General features: G+C 42.9%; 1 protein-coding gene across 3 annotated transcripts in view; it reads right to left on the reverse strand.

Annotated features, from left to right (window-relative positions):
• The window catches only part of MGAT4A (alpha-1,3-mannosyl-glycoprotein 4-beta-N-acetylglucosaminyltransferase A), a 78,502-nt gene extending 65,457 nt beyond the window's left edge, over window positions 1-13,045 (reverse strand). For all 3 annotated transcript variants that reach the window (XM_086619343.1, XM_086619358.1, XM_009983747.2), the window contains exon 1: window positions 12,909-13,045. In XM_086619343.1, coding sequence (XP_086475469.1) covers window positions 12,909-13,002 — 94 coding nt within the window. In that variant the 5' untranslated portion in view covers window positions 13,003-13,045. The remainder of the gene's footprint in view (window positions 1-12,908) is intronic.
• Window positions 13,046-24,478: the final 11,433 nt, after the last annotated feature.

Below are 24,478 nucleotides of genomic sequence, written 5' to 3' on the forward strand. Positions count from 1 at the left end.
ATTTCCCCAAATCACTGTATGAATTAAATTTTTTCAATTATTTTCCCATTACACTACTCTTCATCGATATAATTGAACGTTAGTTTGTGATACTACACCACTACAGGGAAATGTGGTTCCATTTGTATTTCAAATCGATTAAGGTTTCTGGGTAGAATCCTAACTTTCATATTGATCCTTTCTGTAACAAGGAGCCAAAGAGTTTGTGGAAGAGCTAGCACAGTGCAGGAATTATTTCCACAGAAAAAAGAGATCCATAAGCATCATGCGGCTATAAACCATACCTTAATAAAGATAAATTGAAATAAAGTATATTTTGATTTTCCCTTACATGAAAGATACTGAGTTTTGGTAAAGGTTTGTTAAAAAAAACTTTTGGCATTGCAAAAGTTGTACTTGAAATTCCATTTCTACTTTTGAAAGACGCAAGTCAATACAGTCATAGCATAACAGTTTCTATTAAGTGTCCCATTACTTTTATGCCATTATTGCAGTATATAAATTACCCTGCTATAAAGCTTTTTTTGAGAAGGAAGGGTAGAATCAACTGCATCAGCCACCAATCTACAGTTTCACTGAAGTACCAAAAATGGTAACACCTCCTTTGGCATAACAATCAGCCTCCTACATTTAATTTCCATTTGAAAAATGCACCTATAACATAGAGTATCCATTAATGCCTTTTTCTTCTATGGCATGCTTAACAGTGACAGTAAACATGTACAAACAGTAAGACACACCAGACCAGATACAAATAAAAGCAAACCGTTTAAGCACACATTCTTGCCAGACCCTGAAGACTACTGTCCACTAATTCAAAAGAGGACCAAGTACGAAAATACACCTGCAAACACATCACAAGCAGTTTGTCTTACACTTTGAAGTAGGATTAAACCAGTAGTATCATGAACAATCAAAACTAATACGTACAATTTCTGTGTAAATGTCTGCTTGAGTTTTGTATAAAACAGCTCTCACCTGGCACTCTGGCACTTTGTGTGCCTAGTGAGCGCCAAGATTGGGGGGCGGGGAGGGAACACCCAAATTTGAACATTGATATCGCATCCACACAAGTTTCACAGATTTGTTTTCCTACAGCTGTTTCCATCCCTTCTCACTTACAGAGACTTCTATCTCAGTGGAGCCAGCTCTTCCCCAAGACTCTGATCCACACCTCAGGACCTTCCATTCCTCTGCCACTATAACCCCAGTCAACAGAACCAGTATTTGGCCCTTGGCACACGACTCCTCATTTTGTCCCACACATACATCTTCCCACACACATCTCTTCCATGCATTAACAGCATCCGCCTTTAACCACCAGCATAAGACAGCAAGGCTGGAGCACACAGAGCTCTGCACCCATTGCATGGTCAACAGGAACATGAGCAATGGCTGCCCCACTAGCAAAGCCCAATGCTGCTGCTGAGCTCCAGCCCTTCCCTCCATGGGGCCAAGTGGAGGCTCTGCCCTGGTCCTAATATCCTGTTTCCTCAACATTTACAGGAATACAGTGTTACTGACAACAAATTTGAAACAAGTGAGGAAGACAGACCAAAGAAATAGAACAAAGGAGTGACAGAAGGAAAAAAAGAGGATACAGCAGCATGTTTTAAGGCAAAAGAAGGTGCAGTGACATTTCAACTTTTGAAAAAAGTTAACCAAATAGAATCATAGAATGGTTTGGGTTGGAAGGGACCTTGAAGATCATCTAGTTCCAAGCCCCCTGCCATAGGCAGGGACACCTTCCACTACATTAGGTTGCTCAAAGCCTCATCCAATCTGGCCTTGAACACTTCCAGGGATGGGGCAGCCACAACTTCTCTCGGCAACCTGTTCCAGAGCTTCATCACCCTCATTGTAAAAAATTTCTTCCTTATATGTAATCTAAATCAGCCCTCTTTCAGTTTAAAGCCATTGCCCCTTGTCCTATCACTACATACCCTTGCAAAAAGTCCCTCTCCAGCTTTCTTATAGGCCCCCTTTAGGTACTGTAAGACTGCTAGAAGATCTCCCCAGAGCCTTCTCTTCTCCAAGCTGAACAACCCAAACAACTCTCTCAGCCTGTCTTCAGAGGAGAGGCGCTCCAGCCCTCGGATCATCTTTGTGTTCCTCCTCTGGACCTGCTCCAACAGTTCCACGTCCCTCTTATGTAGGGGGCCCCAGAGCTGAATGCAGTATTCCAGGTGGGGTTTCACAAGAGCAGAGGGGCAGAATCTCCTCCCTTGACCTGCTAGCCACACCTCTTTGGATGCAGCCCAGAATACAGTTGGCTTCCTGGGCTGTGAGCGCACATTGCCAGCCCATGTGGAGCTTCTCATCAACCAGCACTCCCAAGTCTTTCTTCTCCAGGCTGCTCTCAATCCATTCTCCACCTAGCCTATACTTGTGCTTGGGATTGCCCCGATCCATGTGCAGGACCTTGCACTTGGCCTTGTTGAACATCCAACTTCCACTGAGTCATTAGTTTATCATTATGACTACACTGAAGAACAACTTAAAGCCATTGGTACTGAATATGCAAACATATTACGAACGTCCTAGCATCTTTTTCCCTGCATAAGGACAAACTCTCATCTTCACTCAATTCAAATCTTTGATCACTGCGATCTACGCATAGCTAATATACCACAAAACCTAATGAAACTCATCTCTGCACTCCCAAAATACAGAAGTCTTCCATTCAGTTATAGCTCATACCAAGTTAAAGACTTCATCTAACTAAGTTAAATAAAGGGCCAATCATTAGTCTCTTTTTCAGCATCTCCATATAATATAAAATTGCACATTTACTGGATACAACTGCCTTCTCAGTAAAGCAGTATGGAGGAGGAGAACAAGGGAAAATGAGCCTCGACCTAAAAAAGGTCATCTCTACCTATGAACGCGTGTGTCCCATTTACATCGGAAGAGAATACGGTTACTCTACCATCACGTTTCTACACAAGGGAGTTTCAGAAAGGTCTCCCCTGTTTCTGTCTAGGGCCTCCCTGATCAACAGATACACCCATCCAAAGCGAAAACGTTTAACCCTGGCACTCCCACGCAAACAAACTCTACAACACATGCATCTCTAACATCCTCCAGAATGTGACTCATAGCACATACGCCAGCCTACCAGGCAGGAACTTAGTAGTTGATCCCTCTCTGACATCCCAAAATCATGTGGACTACTGTGCAATTGCTCAGCAACTACTTATCACAAATATGCACTTACATACAACTTTCCAAATGTGTCACTCACTGTGCACACTTGAATAATCTCTGTATACACAACTGGGATTTCTGGTCATGCAGTATCCTGGTCAGCAACAGGATGCCTGTGCAGCACCATCCACCCATCTGGGGCTAACAGCCTCTCCATCTGAAGGATTTCTGCCCAGGCAAGACTTCCATAAAGAAAAAGAAGTCATGTCCAGGAAAATTCAGGCGTATTTATCCCAAACCTTCTCCAAGAATCATCATATTTATATGCTCACACAGCATGGAACGTTCAGGGCTCAGATTTTGAGAGTTAAGATGCTGTATATTCTCAAGACAGATTAATTCAGCTACAGACCAATGGGGCAAGGAAACAAAGCACACAGTAAAGTAGAACCATGACACAGAAAGAAAAAGCAACCATTCAGTTCTGACAACCTGAAAGCTTCCAAAAAATTTAACATGATTCGTTCCTACCACAGAATTGTCAATAGCTCTGAGTTTCTATACATGTAAATCAAGACACTCTTACTTTAAACCATTCTTTTCCCTCTCCTCAGAAACCAAGGAAACACACACAAACAAGCCAGGAACTACAGCAAGAAAAGCTAGCTTCCTAAATTAAAACGAGATTAGTAATGGCAGATTCACAGCCAAATGTTTAACACTTTAACACATGAGGAAAAAAAAAATGTATCAAAAGATAACTGGTCAGAAGAGTGCTACCACCTCATAATTAACAATGCTATTCTAAGAGCTGAAACTTTTAGAAATTCTTACTAGCTTGGGCACAAAATTCAAGCGTTGCAGAAGTCTAGTTATTGTTTTCACACGTGCTAGTGGTTTGAGGTTGCTGATGCTTCTTGGGTTTTTGTGCCTTGACAACTGTGTCGAACAAGCTCTGTTTCCGAGAACTTATTTTTTCTAACTTGTCCTCCTTGCAAGCAACTCAGGATCAAAGCTTCACCATGCTCCCACATCGCTGCAAATTAACAACCTTGTAAGTCAAATGTGATCCCATCACATTTGTTTTATTCAAATCTCTCTCCAGCAGTACCTCTACAGTTTGTCTCTAGGGGCTGTGCAACTAAGTATGAGGGCTGTTTATTTGCACAACTGCTTTACTAGTAATTTGTAATGGAAAAAAAGGTTTAGTTCAGCCCATCTCTGAACTGTCTGAGGAAATTTACTTATCAACGCTATGAACATGCAAGACCATGATGTATCTGCAGACTACAATAGCAACATTTATGCTTGATAAGCATAGGAAACTTTTAAGTTATTTTTGAGCACAAGATAGTAAAATTATATACTGCTGCAAGCAAAGTAAGGTTTTTGTTGTTTACTGTTAGATAGATGGGTGGCACATCCATGGGAAGCATCACAGGAATAGACAGAAAGCTGCATGAAAGCCAAGGAGAAAACCAGAAAAGCAGCTGGAAGCACAGCTCTAAAAGACTGTCTAGAGTAATTGTTTTTTAGGCAGAGACCAGTTGGAATAAAGGCTTGCACTGTGAGCAAGGAAACCACTTTCTATTCACTTTCTGCTATGTTCAGGAAAAAAAAACATAGTGCATTATAAACAAAACTAAATTATAGACTTACCAGTGTCTCATCCTAAAGAGAAACAGCTTACAGGATTCTAATCCTAAAGATTGTATCAATAATGGAAAAAGCTTTTTTGTTATCCAGGCAGCAAATAAAGCTGTGATTACACAGCAGAAATAAGGTTACCGAACAAGATACTACTCTAAACCATAGGGGTGAAGGGGAAAATAAATAAATAAAATCACATTTGAAAATAAAAACAAGTAATTTTTTTATATTTTTTCTAACACAGTATTTTCATGGTTCCTAGCTATAGAAAGGACTATGGACATTAAACAATAAAAGGTTATGTGAATCTGCTAAAATACAAGCAAACATTTTATGTATTTTAAGAGATCAAATTTTATGATAATAAAGGGCAACTCTCATATCTCATGCAAACATCAATAATATTTAGTAATGAACTGCACTGGCACATCACTCTTGGCACAAGAAGAGATAAGCTTGGCAAAAGGTCAGGAATACCTAGTATAACTTAGGTTAGAAGGGACTTCTAGGGGTCATCTAGCCCAACCTCCCCACTCAAAACTCATTTCAGCAAGATAGTTAGTTCAAAGTTAGATCACTCCTGCCAGCTGTATGTCTTCCCTTTCTAAGACTTACTTTGAGTGTCATATTGACTTTAAAACCCAGTGTAATTCACTCTTTGTGCTAGCCCAAATCTCTATTGGTACTAAACATGATGTCTTTTACTTGTCATCGCTGGTTAAACTCAGAAATTCTTCACTCCTTCCAACAATCTACTCCAGCATGTAACTATATCAACAACTTGCCATTACAAAAATTTTTTCCACTATCCAACCTTGCTCTTTCTTTGAATTTCAGTCCCTTTTGTCCTATTATTCACCACGGCCACAAACCACAGAATATGTCCCTTTTAAAAAATATTTGAAAATTATCTTCCTGTCTCTCTTCTCACACCTTTCCTTTAAGCTAAGGAACATCAGGACACTGACCCTTCCCTTACAGTGTAGATTTCCTAGATCTTTGATCACTTGTTGCTCCTTTGAACCCCACATAATGAATCAATTTTCCTCCCAGTGCACCATCCAGAAGCGGACACAGTACCAAGCAGAGTAGAAAGACAACTTCCTGTGTCTTGCTGGAGTAATAGACTTCATACCTCTTTATTTCTTTAGCACTCCTTTTCTGTTCAATTTCTTTTGTTTTCTGTAATAACATGATGACTCACATTTGGCATGCAATTGACATTAAACTGCCACTCCTAACTAGAATCCTAACACCAGGTTTCTTCCCCATTCTTTATGTTTCTGCTTTACTGCACCCTAGGTTTTGTCTGGGGCATTTTCACCTACCTTCAACCCTCCATTCACCCCTGTTCCTGACTAGGTATCCAATTTGCTCAAGTTATTTTAAACTTCAATATCTCTCTGCCCACTTTTGTTACTCCTCCCAGCATGGTGCTAATGAAATTTAGTAAAAAAAAAAAAAAAAAATCTCCCTCATCACCCAGATTCACTAAGGAAAATATCAACTACCACCAAAATCAGGACAGATCATTGCAAAGCCCCTCTCGTTCGCTGTTAAAAATATGACCATACATCTATTGTAACTACTCTAGGAAGACAGTCATTAGCAAGAAGATAAATACATGTATCTCCTAAGAAACCTTTGTAATGGATTGTAAGCCAACATCTCTTACAGTAGGGTATGAGCAGTTGTGTCAGGTGCAACTTTCATTCCTGGGTTGGTCAAATTACTCACATGATAGTCTCTGCATGGGAGCAGCAACCAGTGTTTTGGAAGAGTCATGGAAGCATAGAAGACTCAGGCTGAGGAAGTATTAAGAGACGGCACACAGAGCAAAGTACTGCCTTTCCCCAGCTCTGAGGGTTGGGCCACAATCAAGAGCAGTACCTCGAAATGTTAGCCAAGTCTGGTTATGTTAAATGCTCTGGTAGCAATCAAGTTTCAGAATGTCATAAACTGCCAAGCTAACCTAGCTGGCAGGTTATAAAAAAAGCAAGGGGAGAAGGCAGTGCTTCAAAAGCCCCTTTGGTTCCAACCCTTTCCACTGCAGCTCACCAAAACCACTGGTGTCAGAGAAGTTCTGCTGCAACAGGCATAACACGGACACAAAGATGCCACAGACTTAAACGCTGTAGTCCTGGTTTCAGCTGAGGCAGATTAGCTCTTCTTTTTAGCAGCCAGAAGAGCTCTGTGTTTTGGTTTTAGCCTGAGACTTGCTCTGAGAAGAATGCTGACAGCACACTGATGTTTATAGTTGGCATTGAGGCCTCAAGGACTCTTCAGCTGCCGTGTTCTTGCCAGTGTGCAGGAGCACAACAGGATAGGGGGGAGCATAGCCGGGATGGGGAGTCCACGACTCTCCTTACGATTTGTACTTGCCAATGAAGTATTCCATATCATGCAGTGTCATGTCCAGTATAAAAAAGAGCCAGCTGGAAAGAAGCGCCTTTGCTCTTCCAGGGTTCTCACTCTCAGACTCTCAGAGTTCTCTCTCTCTCTCTTACTCTCTATTTTCAGGCCTCTTGCTTGTCTGGGATTGCGGTGTTGGAACTTACTTGTTTCAGGATCGTTAGTCCAGGACAGGACAGGCCTTGGTCAAGGGGTGGTGAGCTATTACACTGGGCATCACTTTTTTTGTATATACTATTATCATTGTACATACATATATATATATTCATATATTAGTAGTAGTAGTATTAAACTGTTCTTATCTCAACCCACGGGTCTCTTTCCCTTTTCCCCTTCAATTCTCTTCCCCATTCCCTGGGGGTAGAGGAGGGTGAGTGAGCGGCTGTGTGGAGTTTAGTTGCCAGTCAGCCTAAACCTCGACAACTGCCCACCTGAACAGCTGGGCTATAGACCTCTTCTGCTCAATTCACCCGGGGCAGCATATGCACTACCTGCACAGGACTCTCAGTAACCACTCCAAACCTACATTCCTGATTCGCTTTAATGAAATTCAACTCCTATTTTTAATATGAATAAGCTATATTCCAATTTGTCAGTTTTGGAAACCAATCTTGAAGAATATTTTATATAAAGACCAGAGTAATGTTCATGTGCTGGTGTTAAAGAAAAATGAAACTCGCATTTCCTTTAATTTTAGGTCCTGGAAGACCTGCAACAAAATTGCCAAAGGAAACCAATGCTTCCCTTCTGTTTAACAGAAAACAAACAAACAAACAAAAAAAAGACCTCTCTTCTCCAAACAAACTGGCATAAACTATTAGATGCATTTTCTACTTTAGCAACCCATTACGTCCCTTCCCCTGCCTCCAGTCTTCCAAGTTTGTAGTCCATTTACCTTTTTTCATTGGTCAGTTTAATTCACATCAGTGGGAAATGAGTACATAACTCTGAAAATCAAAATGTGCAGTCAGAAGAGTACCAGCAGCATTTACTCAAGTAAGAGCTGCTCTCAGGATGAAAGCATAAACCAGGGTGGGTTATAGTTGCAAAATACTGACACATATCTCAGAGTTCTGATCTATTTTTAAAGAGAATATTTGCATAACCACTGCCAAGGAAAAAAATAAACACACACACACATAATTTTATATATATATATAATCTCCTCTCCTCCTTGCCCTGTTTCCTCCATGGTTCTGCAGGACTCTTCTCCCTTTGAGAATTAATATTCCTGGTTCTTACTCCAGAATTTTCCACGACTGGCTGACGCTTTTTGGTTTAGTCTCAGTTAGGTTTTCTTACACTTGTTGTTAAGTTTAGATATTTTTACGCACTTACGATTATTGTGGCTGAGAAACAGTGCAATAATTCTGATTTTATGAAAACAGTCAGAGGAGAAAGACGACAACAGTTCTATTACACAGCCCAGGCCATTTTCACTCCAAATGAGGGAAAACATCATACTTAAAACAAAACAGTAGCTCCAACCATTACTTAAGTGAATATTCAGAAAACTATGAAGGTAGTTAAATATCTCAAAAGTAAAAGTCCTTTTGGAGGGTCTCCCATATAAATTTAAATCAGTGTACCAAAATAAGCCATCCTTATACAATGAAGAGATTTTACAGTTATGACAATACCCTTGGATGAACTGAAAAACAGTAGCTTTTTCAATTCATTCTTCATTATTAAAGAAGAATACATTTTACATGGGAAAAAGATGACATACACTACTAGTTTCAGACTGCTCTGCAAACTACACAGTTTAGACAATCCTGAAGGGTTAAGTTGCATCAGGTTTTCACAATACACGTGCCATAGTGTCCTCACCACTTCCAGTAGCCAAATGCCTTCTACAAGTGACACAAGACATTGTCAACTACTGTCTTTCATCAAGAACAAAGCACAAGTAATTTAAACAAAATCTGTTCTGCTATATTTTTTTTAATCTAAGACGGCAGGATCAGAGTAGGACTTTAATATGAGAAGCAAGTGATGAGGCTGATAAATGCTTTGCTGAGGAATTTCATCCTATCACACCTGCCCTAATTCATTAAAGTTATTTACCTTCCTTCCCAATTTCCATGCTGGTGACAGGCATCAGGAAGTTTGCTGACCCCAAAAAGAGGAGGTTCTTGAGCATTATGGAGCATAATCTCTTCCTGGAACATTAAGTACTCAGACCGCTAGTCACATTAAAGATCAAAGCATCAAGATTACGCTCTCTAGACAGCACACGACAGCTTTGATGCAATTTTTGTGACTGGTGTAACGGGTATGCAGTACTGGTTTGTACTGGTTAGATCTTCTTAAGAGCAGTGCCTTTAGGATAAAAAAACTACTGCATTTCTGTAGCTCACAAATGAAGTGGTGAAGATCTGTGACTCTGAGCAGGTCAGTAGTAGCAGAAAGCATAATCTAGTCAAAAGAGATGGTGTTGAGCATAAAGTAATCAGTTGCATAAGAGCTCAGTCTTAGGAGGAATTCAAGGACATCTCACACTAAACTGACTAACTGTGAATGTGAAGCGACTGCAGATCCTTTAAAAGCGGTCCTTCTGTGCACTAAAGCAATCAGCACTTTGGTAAGATTTGATTTCCAACATCTACTTCATTCGTGCTAACCATAGCACATTTTTAACTCCTAGAAAGCTGTCTTAACAACTCTTGTTCATGACTCGCAGTAGAGGTCTTTCCCAGGTGTATTCGGGACTTGTATTGCTTCCTTACAACTCCAGTGCTCCTCGACATTGTATGGGGTCCACAAAGTGACAAAGATCTTGACCTAATTTTGAAGATTCTCTCCAACAACCAGAAGTAGGTACTTCAGTCAATCTTCTTCAAGCACAGTTAACTTTAAAAGCAAAACTATGTAACTGACCACTTCATCCAAATGGCTGTATCTGTCTCTGAAAGCTTATTTACATAAGCAGACCACTGGGTAAGCTAAAGCAATGCTGTTTCCAGTGACGGCACTTCACACAACTGACAACTTTTCAGCATATCCTTAAAGTTTGTAAAGCACTGTTCTGCAGAGACAATTTTTTGCACTTTAAGCTAGTACCAAAGTCTGTATCACTTTCAAGTATCTAAATCCTATCCTGTATAGGCTGGGACTAGGTATACTTACTAGAAGACGTGATCTATAAAAATATCACATCATCCCAGTCTTATTGCTATTCTACAAACAGTTCTGCATTTTAAGTGACAATAATTCAAGATCTTAGTTCCTCAATTAAAATTAATCACTTGAAGATTGGATTAGAGTTGTCAGAAACAAGGCTTCTGCATTTAAAAAGCAAAATTTTTTTTAGTTATTGCTGAGAAGCTAGCAATTTGAAGTTTTGCTTTTTCTTTTAAAAAACGTAAATAGTATTTTCTTTCCGAGTATAGATTTACTTTGCTGCCGAAAGACTGGCGGATATCTACACCAATCTAGTGCATGCCATAGAAATGTAATGAATAACAAAAGATGATAATCAGAGTATGTGACATTCCATAGCCTTTCAGTGAATGGGAACAGCAAGCACTATTTTGCTTCTAATTGATCCTCTCAATAATTTGTAATGAAAATGTTATCAATGAATTAAGATGCCCTCCCACAAGGCTTACTAAATAAACACAAAATTATATCAAGCTGGAAAAAAAAACTTCTTTATAAAAACATATCACCAGTTTCTGAACCCTTTCCATTCGTGTAGAAACGTCTCCAATTGAAAATACGGTACCAAAACTCAAATATATTTTGGTTTTAGACAACCTGTGCAAACTAATAAACTGCGAAACATAAGTAAAATAAAATTTAAAAACCAATATTCTATGTATAAATTTCCCTTGAAGAAACATCTTAAGAGCAAATTATCTAAACTGTCGTTTCATAACTGTGATTTATAATTAACAAATTACTTATCTTGTGACACTGATTTTTATTTAACAAATTACCACCTTAATGCTCAACGGCAAGATCTGGAAGAAGATAAATGCAGAACTTTTATACTAACATTAAGAAAGTATCGATTCCAAGCATTCAGACGGGAAAAAAAGTATAAAAAAATAGAGCAGTCTGACCAACAAAAGCTCAAATTGTCACCAAGTGCCATATATACTTGTGCTCTCCAAACAGCACATTTTTGTTAATTTCTTTTAATGGAGACTCTTTTATGTGTTACTCTTTGACATAAAGAGAACAAGACTTGCAAATCATATGTCAAGCAAGAAAGAAATAAAGGATGAGAAATAATTTCATAGATACACATCTTTGCTGAAGTGAAAGCAAAATTCTTGTGAGGTTCTTCAGCAAGAAATTAATCAGTAACACAAAAAATTAACTAAAGAATACAGTATTAGCCAAAATGAAGAAAATACTGCTTACAATGCTATTTAGATATCTTTTTCTTGTTCAGTCTTTGGCACATCTACATTTTTGTTGTCCTATTAAGAGATCTATATATTACCACAACCTTGAGAACCTGACATTTTTCCTGCTGCTTACGTTCAGAAGGCCAGCCTACTGACCAACTGCTACAGCAGAGATCACACCACAAAGCATATGCTGCTCCTACAAGTGCCCAAGGGGAAAAAAAGTAAAAATTCAATATGCCACAGAACTCATCTGCCCCTTTTATACTTAAGTGTTACAAGCTGGCTATGCTACCACAGACAGTATTCCTGGAAAAACTCAGCTTCCGCTCATCGGACCTGAAGCACAACTGAACGTAATATCCTCAGCAGAACAGCCAGAACAAACCATGCAGCCATCTCGCTTAAAAATGAATATGTGTTTTAAAATTACTTGATCTCTGAAGGACACAGTCCACTATTCTTCAAGAGATCAGATGTTAACAAAGGAAAAAACAAACAACAAAACAAAACCCACCCTTTCCTCTTCTAGAAACCATTGCCGAACAAGTTTATTTGCTTTACTGAAGGACAAAACCATAACATCTTAATTGCAGCAAACAGTCCTGACACTCAGAAAAACCTGAATTTTCCAAAGTTCACAAGGAGTGCAATAAGATCAACAAAGAGATAAAAAAAGGTAAAAGTCTATTACACACAATAGTTACTTGACTATTTCATGAGATTGCTCATGTTGTTGTAATAGATGCATTTCCCATTACCTGGTCAATTTGCTCATATTACTTCATTTCTTATATCATACTCTGACAAGAAATGTGTTTTACATTTCATTCAAAGACAGCAAGAAAAGTCAACAATGTTGACTGGCAGTTTGCCACTGCCATCACTGAATCATCAGGGAAGACAGAAAGCAGCACCAAAAATATTCTCCAGCCGAGCCCATTTGCCATATGGTACATGGAAGGAAAAAAAAAAACAAAAACAAAAAACCACACAACACCTAGAGAACATATGTTTTTCCAACAACCATGAACCAGGGGGAAAAAAAAACAAAAAAACAAACAAACAAAAAAACCACCACAACTATTCAGCCTGGACCAACCCCTTCCTCCAATAGCAACACTTGTTTTAATTTAGATACATTTTTTTTTTCCTTTTTAAATAAGGATCACTCCATGCTAGTTTTCCTAAATCTATTAGCAGGTGTTTATTTCTCACCAAGGCAATACCTTCTGGAGCAGAGTTAGTCAACAAGCAATTTACAGATTGCTAACACACAGCAGCAGCGCACTGCCATATAGACACACGAAGGTCAATTTGGTTCTGGAACCTTTTACTTACCTTTCCCATTTTGCCATGCAGTATACCAGGACAAACTGAGGAAAGTAGTGATGAAAACTAACACGGTGGCCACAGTTCCATTTCGGAGCCTCATCTCATTTCAGCATCACACTTGTTAATGTTTTATTAGCGATGAGGACCTATCTGTTGGGCTTGCTGCAATGAAGTCAGCTGAAGTCCACCGGCAGCAGCTGGCCAACTGTGACACGAAATGTAGCTCTCACATATCAAAGGTATCATAAATCAATCCATTCCAAGCTTTCTTACAGTTCTCAGATTAAACTTCTCTTTATTCTTCCAGTCCTGTTTAAAGAAAACAAAATTTTAACAGATTATGCCAAAAATACTTACAAGAGTCCCCCATATACCAAAATGCAGTAAAGAAATACTCTTAGATGCTCATTACTGTGGTTTACGTGCATCCCCCTCACGCTGCCTCAGTCTCAGCTTGGGGAATAGCACTTTAGTTAGATTAATTTGTCCTTTTTCTGTTAAGACTGCTCATATCTGGAGAAGCTGTATTTCACATGAATTTGATGGTTGAACAAAACACACACATCACCAACATTAAAATTTTATCATAAACTCAAGGCCAGATCACATGTCACTCTGGCAGGTGATGAACTGATACAGAAGTTGTTTTCAGGAAGTCAGCAACTGAAGGTCCCACTCTTAAGTACTCACTTGAACAAAACCTCTCTGAAATCAGTGAGGCCTAATGTAACTGCAGCAGCAGAACTGTCCCCAAGCGAACTGACAGACCAGAGCTTTCAACAGTATTTTACAAGCCTACATCACTCGTCTTTCTCTCCTCAACATAAGAGTATTTAATCCATCCACAACCACTTTTTTTTCCCTAGCTTAGCTGCAGCATGCAGAGACTGTTCAATCTATACCAACTGGCAACAACCCAAAAGCCCCACAAAACGCCATGATATGAACATATCGCTCCTATTTCTACCACACAGGCACAAGAACAAAACACACAAATTACCTACAGTTCAGTTTTATTCCAGAGGAAGGTTCCGTATCCTGGGATTAGAAAATACTCAACTGGCAAAACACAGCCAGCATCTAACCACACTGTCCTAAACTGAGCAAGACAAAGAGAATAGGGAAATAAATTACCCAACTTTAAAAGATCGGGGGGGAGTGGGGGGGAGGCAGATTTGTTTCTAAAGCACTAAATCATCCTTTACAGTAGCTCAAACATGAACATTAGACATTCTTCTAAGGCACTGCCAGTTTTTCCTCCACTGTAAACTACATCTGATATAAGTATGCTACCCAGCAATAAATAACTTGCTTTGAATCTTCCTTGGAAGTAATCTCTGTCACATTCTTGACTGGGTGCATTCAGAACAACAGGGAAAAAATAAATTTTGTTATTATGCCACCAAGAGATCCCAGTCAAATCTGAGCTACTCTTCCCAACAGCTACATAGCCAACAGGCATGGCTAAGAAACGAACGGAAGAGAACAACAAAGTTGCAGAATCACACGCTCTTGCATTCAAACCTTGGTCGCAACATCCAGGTTACAGAAAGCATTTACCTTCGGACTAGGATTACCTCACATATAATGGTAGTTCCTCAAAACATAGCACATTATGCACAGATAAGTCTGTGGCTTTAAACATTAACTCAGAAATCATGCAGTATCTATGAGGGATGGAACAAATGCAAGCACACAGGAAGCAAACTGGATGGTAAAATTCAGTATGAAACAAAATAATCAGCAGGAATAGAAAGAGCTGTGAAAGGCCTTATGCTACAAAAAATCTGAATTCAACACAATGAAAGATAAAGACAACTGAGAGATCTACAGAAAGCTAACACAGACAGCATGGCTTGCCAGGAAACACCATCAGCACCAGCACTTTGAGTAGGAGATGGACATAATAAAAGCCAGAAGGGTAGGCAATAGTAATTACGTGAGAAGATAAAAGTCTGGGTGAACTTTAATAGCAAGGAGAGGTAAAGAACTCAAAACCCCAAGGTTTCATAAGGCCTGTCTACATGAATTTAGGAAGTTCATGTGACTCCCCGACTACCAGAATAAGTGACTAGGATACCAATAAGGTCAATGACACTAACAGTTGAGCATGGCTAAAGCAGCTCTGAAGCAAAGATGCCTAAACCATAAGCTACCTTCAACATTATTTTAGCAGCAGTCATAACTCGCTGGAGCAGCTCAGGTGTGTACAAAAGGACCAGGCTGCAAGCTAGAGGGATTATCCCAGCGGGGGCAACAGACAGCTCGTCCAGCATGTACACAAGAGAGGGCAGCCAGGAGAGTAAAAACATCACCTGATAATGCAAGGAAAGTGAACCACCTGCCTTGCAAAAAAACATGGGCATCACTTGTACATTTGCTGATCAGGGCTTCTCACTGTTCTATTTGAATCCATAGAAAAATACAGCCTGAAAGAATTCGGAAAACAAAAAAATAAAAAATCAGCAGCAACATCATTCAATTAGCAGTGAGTATACACAAAATTACGTCAAATTAATAATTATCATGGGTTTGGGTTGGCTGATTCTGCTTTTATCCTTCTCTCCTGGTGTTGGACCCACTCCTCTTAGCACAGGCATCAGCAGCTCAGCTACAGCTCAGCAGTACTTAGATGATTATTCAAGAATTTCAGTATATCAAACTGCATACATCAAGGCCATGCATGAACCAGAAGCATTCCAGCTTTGAAAAACACATATAGTCAAACTAGTAGAAACCCATGTGTAGACGTACATAAATGATTTAACACCCAGGTGGTCACTTCAGGATTGTTCAATAATTTACAACACAAACTAAACAAATTTAACTGAGGGGTAATCCAGTCTGAGCTGACGTTATGACAGGGTATAACTGGACAGATGAAGCCTATGAAATTTTCCAGCACTGCTACGACCTGAACCTTTCCCACTGCAGACTGATGGGAATGACCCTGCCAGATGCTGAAGGCCATGGCTACCTGGCACCCCTCAGATGCTGAGCAGCACCCTACTGAATTGCCTCTTAAACAAATCAAGAAGTTTCTGCATGTATCCCAAAACACATACAAAGCTTATTTCCAGCTGCACGCCATACAAACCGATACACCTCAATGCCCCTGCACAGGCTCTTTACGTAGTTGCTGAAGGGTTAGATGGTGCAGGGTCAAAGCCTGAAGACTGCCAGACTTCCGAGAGGAGCCCAGACCCCATCCAGCCGGGAGGTGGCAAATCGCCCATCGCGGCAGCAGGGCTGCCTTTAAAAGGCTGCTCTTTCAGCCACGGGAGAACGATCCACGATTAAAAGACGACAAGAAGGAAAAAGTGGAGGAGATTTGACAGACCGGGTGTTTTCCACCTTTTTTTCCACTGAAACGCTTCAGCAAAGCCCGCAGCGCGCGGCTGGGCGCCGCGAGCCTGGGGTGACGGCCGTTAACGGCTGCCGGTGGCGGCTCGCGGCGCCCTGCCATTTCGCAGCCGAGTCCCCTCGAGCCCGGGGAAGGAGGATCCGCTGCGTCCCTGAAAACCGTCCCGAGCTCGCTGGGACCTTCCCCGCTGTCTCTGCCCCTGTCGCGGCTGTTTAGTCGGGGACGCGAAAGATCAAGCAGGGAGGTCCGCGCCCGCGGGCGGCAGAGGGCGAGAGCCGACGGAGATGGAGCGGCGAGAGAGCGCCCGCCCGGGGAGCTGCGCGGCGCCCGGTGCATCGGAGCGAGGTTGTGGGGGGAAAGGAGAGGGACAGGAAACTGCGAAACTCCGCCGAATCCCCCTCGGGCTCCCAGCACGCAGGGAGGAGAAGGAGGAAGGGTGGACAGAGAGAGAAAGGAAAGCGGCGACGGCAGCGCTCCCCGGGGCCCCCCAGCCGGAGGAGGGGGAGCAGTGCCGCTCTGCCCCAGACCCCAGCGCCACCCTCCACGCGGGCACCCCCAGCACAGGGCGGAGGGGGGCGGTGGCAGCAAGTCCTGCGAAGGAGCCGCAAGCGCTCCCTCCACCACCACCACGCAGGTGCATGTGAGCGCAAAAGGGTGCATGCATGCAGATGGGCAGAAGGACGGCCCCAAGCCTCTCGCCTGCACTCCCTCCGGAGACACCGCAGAGACCCGCGGCGCTAGGAGGGCAACCGTCTCCCCTGCCCACCCGCTCCAGAGGGTGCGGAGGGGAGGGACGTCCAGCCCTAACCCCTCCAGAAAGCCAAGTCGGCTGCAGCTGCCGCCACCCGCCTGCCGGCTCCAAGCCGGGTCCGAAGCAGGCAGCAGGGGCCCGGGGCGCGCAGCGGGAGCGGAACCCGCTGGCCGCCGCTGCCATCCTCACCTGTGCGCGGCGCTGCGCTCCGGCAGGGGGAGTCGCGGGGCGCGGGCGGCGGGCGCGGCGGCGAGCGACCGTGTGGGCTCGCGCCGCGGCTCGCGCTGCCCTCACTCGCCCGCCCCCCGCCCTTCCCTCGTCAGCGACGCGCCGAGCTCGCGCAACCGCCCCCCAGCCCGAACGCCATGGAGCCGCACGGAGCTCCACCCCGCCCACCGGCGCGGAAGCCCCGCCCACAGGCCACGCGCTGTCCCCGCCGGCAGCCAATGAGCACCCCGCCGGGGAGCACCGCTCATTGGCTGGTTTGCCTGTCGCTCTCTTCGGCAGCGGGTATAAATAGCCCGGTCTCGCGAGGCGTGCGTTAATAGCTGTTGGTAGGTGGAAGTCGGGGGTTGTTTTAGCTCTGCTGTTTCCGCAGCGTGTCGCCTTTTTGGGCTGTGCTTTTGGGGCTTTGTTGTTCTGGAAGAGTCCTGAGAAAGATTTAGCTGCCCCAGTACTTGGCCACTTGTTTGCCCCGTGGTCAGCTGCAGGAGGTCTGCCCTGAAACTGGTTCACTCTGGTCACTGCGGGGTTGAGTCACTGGCCTGCTTCGTGAGGGTGTACCTATGCTCCTGAGAGGAAGTTGAGCTCAGCAGGAGATTTGTCGCACTGCCTGTCGGTGCCAAGCAAATCACGTGTTGGTGCCCTGTATGATGTGCTTTTTCACCAGTGACAAGAAGTCACAGTCATGAGTTTTACTGTTGAGTTCATACCGTGCTAATCAGTTCCTACAGCTTGTACCAAGAACTCTTTGAATTAAAGAGCGGCTTGTTGCTTCACACCAGTCAAACGAACCCTCTGTCCTTTGTGCCGTTTGCAAGCGCGGCTCTGAGGAGAGCATTCACATGGCAATGGCGCGTGTGCTGCCCAGAGGCTGTTAACAGGTACAGCTTTGGAGGTGCGAAAATGAGCTCACCTCCCTCCGGAGGGTCTTTACTGCTGCTTTGTGCAACTGGTGAAAGAAAGTCAGTGACAGCTTTGCTCTGTGAATTCATTGTTTAGGGTTGTGATGTTTCTGTTCTGTAAGTAATCCCGTATGTCCAGTGGTTCCTTTATGTGTTCTGGGAATGTAATGCGTGTTTTGGGGTCTAAAGCTCCCATTAGAAGCAAATAGCACCCTCAGGTTAAGGTATGATCCTATATAACTCACCAGAGCCTTGCTCTTAGCATGTAGTACTAACCGGTTAGCAGTGTTCAATCCTTTTGATTGACTTGATTGCTTCCCCTTTTTTTCTCATCTTCCGCCTGATTTAGACAAAGTCTACAATACACATTTTTAATCTCAGTTAAGGCTTTTATGCTAGATATACTGGGATAGTTCCCCACTAAAACTTTATACACTGTGCAAAAAAACTTACCAGTTGTTCTGTCTGAAGAATGACATTTAACAAGTCTCCATAGATTTATTTTTTTTAACCAATGCTTAAACACATTACAGTATTTTTGCACATTCAGGTACCTGCACAGTAGCCCTCAGTGATTTTTGCTGGCTTTCTCAAAGCTTGCAAAGAGGGGCTGGTGGCAACTAAGACAGAGCGCAAAAAGGAATCTCAGGAGAAATTTGCAAGGTCTTGACACACAGGCTGTTCTGTAATTTTGTTCATTGAGTGGTGAGAATTTATTATGTAAATGCGCGCTTCAATCCTCCCTTTTATAAAGAAGTGGAATTCAGTGTATTTTTAATGGTAAAGAAAATTCAAACAAAAGCAAGTACAATAACTTTCAAACAAAAATTAGTGCCTGCACCTCCTCCCCCACACACACACATATCTACAGCAGAATTTTCTGTAGAGATCCCAACAAGCTAAAAACATTAGAGCCACCATTGTTTGCCTCTAATAGATTAGAGTTGCTTGGGGATATGAATTTTTGCATTTCTGTGCTGTGCTGGAGAAAAAAAAACCTAGTGGAGACATTTCCACATAAAAGTCCTTTTGTCAGGAGAGCTTAATCTGCTGAAGAGAAGACTCTGTTACAAGGTGAGTTTAATGACAGTTATTTCACAAGGACAGTCTGAGTCTTTATACTTTTTGTTCTTTCACTGATTGACGTTGGCATTATGAAGGTTTACCAACTGGACCTTGACAGTATCTAATTAACTATTAACTTCCCCAAACAATAGAGTAAGTGTAATGTGGTTTTCTCAGTTCCTCTGACATCTCCGCCTGAAGTTAGTTTCCTGAAAAGGAAGGCAAAGTTTGAGACAGAAAAAAAAAGGAAAAAAATCAACATTACCCTCATCTGACTACTACATCAATAATCAAATGCCTCTTGGCATAGTTCGCTGCTTGATGCCTGGAAAAAGTGCACAGTGAAGGAAAATGCTGCAGCTGCCAGAGAAAAGGAGTTGGGGCTGTTTGACTGACACACTAAAATGTCGCTTACTTTTGGTAAGGGTGGCAGCTCCCTTTCAGACCAGAACAATATTTAACGCCGGCAAATTTCTGAATTCTTTCTTCCTACTGAGTTATTCTTTCATCCTGCAGCCACTGCTGTTCAACTGGAGTATCAGTTTGAAACTGGAGAAGATAAAGCACTTCCAAACGCTTTCTATTTAAATGCAAATGTTAAGGTGCAAATGCTATAACAACCATACTGGGGGAGACCTGGGGGGACAAATTGTTTAAAAAATATGGGAAGTTTAAATCCTTAGTGTTCTAGCTTTGGTTGCTGAAAAAAAAAAAAAAAAACGAAAAAAAAACCCACGAAGGATCTTGCTATTCTATACCAGCAGGAAAAAAAAAAAAAAACACAAGAGAGAAATGCATAATCATATTTCGACAGAGGGAAGCTTTCATGCTGGGAAATTTTTGCTAAGGTGTTACCTAAGTGTCAGAGTAAAGACAGTGGCAAAGGATGCTCCAGGCCTGCCGTGATTTTATGTATTCTGCAGTGACTGTTTCAGGCACACCTGAGCTGCCAACTTCTATAGGGCTGCGCCATTGTTGCTGTTCATCGGATTTGGAGCTCATTTTATCCAGGCACTGTTCCTGACTCACTCGAGCACGGCAGCGTTGTTGACCTTGTGTTTCACTGTGCTCATGTTTGGGCTTTCCTGTGCACTAGGAAAGGTGCAGAAAAGGTAGAGGTGCTTGGCAGTGACAACAAAAGTCTTAACAGTTGCTCGGCTGAAAAATGACCGTCTGAGAGTTGTCTGTCTCCTGACTGACAATTGAATCCTGTCTCAGAGACAGGATTTATTCCCAGCCTGCCACTAACCTTGTTTTTTAACAGAGCAAACACCTTGGGACTCTCAGTGCTTCTACCTCCATTCTCCTCAGTTTTGCCTCAGGTGATCTTATAGCAGCCTTCCAGTACTTAAAGGGAGCCTACAGGAAAGCTGGAGAGGGACTTTTTACAAGGGTGTGTAGTGATAGGACAAGGGGCAATGACTTTAAACTGAAAGAGGGCAGATTTCGATTAGATAGAAGGAAGAAATTTTTCACTCAGAGGGTGGTGAGGCACTGGAACAGGTTGCCCAGAGAAGTTGTGGCTGCCCCATCCCTGGAAGTGTTCAAGGCCAGGTTGGATGAGGCTTTGGGCAATCTGGTGTAGTAGAGGGTGTCCCTGCCCATGGCAGGGGGGTTGAAGCTATATGATCTTTGAGATCCCTTCCAACCCAAACCATTCTATGATTCTATGATAAATCCTTTTTGCTCTATGCTAGCTGAGCACCTCGCTCAGTGACGATGTATTTCTGCTGGGCCTTTGCTGCACTCCCATATCAACAATAAAAATAAAGAGGGGCACAAATACACCCACCATGTATCAGGGAAGGATTGGTAAACAGTTGCTCACTGCTCCAAGCTGTGCATGCGCCAAGCTGTCTCCTGCATAAACTCACTTCTGTCCCTACAGGACATGGCTGGTGAATGGAAGAGCAAAGTCCCCTTTGGCTGCCTTCTTGCACCTGACATGCTGAGGAGCCAGGCTTAAAGTCAAGGTCCAGCACAGGGAAGACTTGAGGCCCTTGCCTCGTACCATGGCAGGGCAGTAGGAGACCAGGCTAGCAGGGCAGGGAAGGAAGGGAAGGAGAGCGTTCCCATGCCCTCCCTGTGACTAGGTAAAATGGTGTGTGTGTACCAATACTGAAGGCTTTCCCATCTCAAGCTTGGTGCTCATACAAATTCAGATCTTATTACAGCTTTATAGGTACAGACTGAAACAAATGAATGCTTCACTGGCTGAGCTAGTTTGCAAAAGGCAGATTTTGTTTTGTAGTACTATCAACTTATTTTCTACACAAAGCTGCTAGATACACAAACCATGTTAATTGTTGCTCACCAGCCTAGGCTGCAGCCCCAAGAATACAATTGCATCTCCCACAGTCAGGAGGAAATGGCCCGCCTTTTGTAGGCAGGGTCTCAACCTTAGTTAATTAGTTAATTACATTCAGTTTCAATTCAAGCCAGCTGGGTAATAATAATTGGATGCCACATGTTAATGTGTGGCTTGTGTAGCACCTATTGCAGTGCTGATACTCAACAAAGAAAGAGATGTAGCAAATTACATTAAAATATGATTGAAGATACAAGTGCTGAGTAGCCAAAAAATGCCACATTTAAGCAGACTTTATTCTGCATTTTCCGTGACTACATGATGAAATAATCTTCTGTTATAAGTTGTGATGCCGCTTCTCCGCACACAGCTGTGTCTCACTCAGAAGTCAGGTGTGATGGTGCCATCCTTTCCAGTAGGCACATTGTTTGTCCACTTTAACAAGAAAAAAACTGAGGTGGGAGAGAGCAACTAATCTGCCTAAGAAGTCTCCTGGGGAAGTAGGAACAGAGCTCGATCTCTAAGCTCGTGTTTCTCTACCCTCACACCCACATCACCGTCATTTCACTCGCTGTGGAGGTTCTGTCTGAGCCACAAATCCCTCTGCCATATGTTCAGAGGTGATGAACATTTATATTTATTCATCTCCTTCTGAAGGCAGAGGCTTTTAAATGCATTCCTACTATTACATAAACATAAACCTGGAAACCATGAATTTCATATTGTGGAAATTATGAGGTAGCTGAGGTCCAATGCCTGGGTAGAGAACAGTTAGATACATTTACTATTGAAGGGATAGTCCGAATGAAAGGAAATCTTGTTAAGAATTAAGGATTTTGATTGCCAGCTCATTTTCCACGTGCGTGCTTCATGGTACTCTCTCTCCCAATTTTAAAAGACAGAAAAATTTTTGGGGAAATTTTGAGAACTAGACTTTGTGCATTAGACATCTTCATGACCTGGGGGCCCTGATGGACAGCAAGATGACCATGAGGCAGCAATGTGCCCTTGTGGCCAAGAAGGCCCATGGCATCCTGGGCTGTATTAGAAGGGGTGTGGTTAGGAGGTGGAGAGAGGTTCTTCTCCCCCTCTACTCTGCCCTGGTGAGGTCGCATCTGGAATATTGTGTCCGGTTCTGGGCCCCTCAGTTCAAGAAGGACAAGGAACTACTTGAGAGAGTCCAGTGAAGGGCCACAAAGATGATGAAGGGAGTGGAGCATCTCCCTTATGAGGAAAGGCTGAATAAGCTGGGTCTCTTTAGCTTGGAGAAGAGGAGACTGAGGGGGGACCTCATTAATGTTTATAAATATGTAAAGAGTGACTGTCATGAGGATGGAGCCAGGCTCTTCTCAGTGGCATCCAATGATAGGACAAGGGGAAATGGATATAAGCTGGAACATTGGAGGTTCCGCTTAAACATGAGGAAGAACTTCTTCCCAGTAAGGGTAACAGAACACTGGAACAGGCTGCCCAGAGAGGTTGTGGAGTCTCCTTCTCTGGAGATGTTCAAAACCCGCCTGGACGCGTTCTTGTGTGATCTGATCTAGGTGGTCCTTGCTCAGGCAGGGGGATTGGACTAGATGATCCTTTGGGGTCCCTTCCAATCCCTAACATTCTGTGATTCTGTGATTCTGTGATTCTGTGATTGTAAGCAAAACACACTGAGAAGGTGTTTCCTTTCACTTACCTTGGGGTAACCTGGTGGTTGGTTTACCTACTGACAGCAGAGAAGCTGCAGCTAAAGGGAAGTCTGAATCAGGCCCTTCACCGGTACAAGTTTCTGAAGGTACTCTTTCCTAGCAAAAATAAATACAGGTCCAGACAGCATGGGGAAAGAATCCAAGTCAACTTACATGGCAAAAAATAAGTTATTTTAGACGGAAGCGTGTCTCAATTGTCTCATTAGTAGATGAAGCTTTGAGAAAGTCTGTGACTCCTGTATAACTCTTAATTTATTTTGTGCAGAATTGTTACAAACTATAAAGATTTTCTAGCTCCACCAAGCACAAATGCCCAAATACCCACTTGAGTAATGCACAGTTAAGACTCTAGCATATTCTCCAAAGACATGGACATTTGTAAAACCTGAGCTAAAATCTACAAAAACTATGCAAATCTAAATTTCTGACTGCCAAGAAACACAGACTAAAACTATAGACTCTAGACTCTGACACAGGCTCCTCTGCCAAAGCGTGGGATGGCCACACATTAGTCTTTGTGTCATTTTCTTTGTCTCACCTCTCTTCTTGTCTAGCCCAGCCCGGCTCTTCATCACCAATCCTCCTTCCCACAGGAAGGCAGAGTTGTGCAGGACATGGTTCAATCCACTTTGTTAGGATCAGATGTTAAGAGTCAAAACCAGGCACGAGGCTGTTGGCTAAAACCCAACTCTGGGGCAAGTAGCTCCCTCCTGCTCTTGCCCCATCACCCAGGAGATGTCTGGTCAGTGGGTGTCTCTTTCTTCCACTGAAGGACAGATCTGGACACCTTGTGCAGACCAAACTGGAATAAAGTGATTCCTGCCACATCCCTTCACTTGATGCTCGGTTTCTGCTGGCAGTCAATAGCCTGCGAAGAGCCACGCTACAGCAAGAGCTCTGCAGATGCAGAAGCAGAGGGAAATCTTCCGGTGCTTTCTTGCACCAGCCTGACCTCTTTCTTCATAGAAGGGGGAGAACTAGGTGGAGGATGAACTTGGTGCATGTTTTCTGCCACCTGAGACGGCATGGGGCAGGGGATGAAAATTCCTTCTCCAGCAAAAGATGAACAAGGGGATTGGTTGCAAGAAGTTAATGGATGGGTTTTACAAGGACGGAGCAGGCTGCCTGTTCATGAATAGCACTAGCTGTATGACCCTCTGCACTCATCCCTGGCAACTTAATTCCCAACCAAAGCTGTATGTGTGCAACTTGATGCTCAAGACTATGGTTGGGTGAGAATTTGCACTAACTGCAGTCATCGCCT

The sequence above is a fragment of the Tauraco erythrolophus genome, chromosome 1 (assembly GCF_009769465.1).
Source record: "Tauraco erythrolophus isolate bTauEry1 chromosome 1, bTauEry1.pri, whole genome shotgun sequence".
Taxonomy (NCBI): domain Eukaryota; kingdom Metazoa; phylum Chordata; class Aves; order Musophagiformes; family Musophagidae; genus Tauraco; species Tauraco erythrolophus.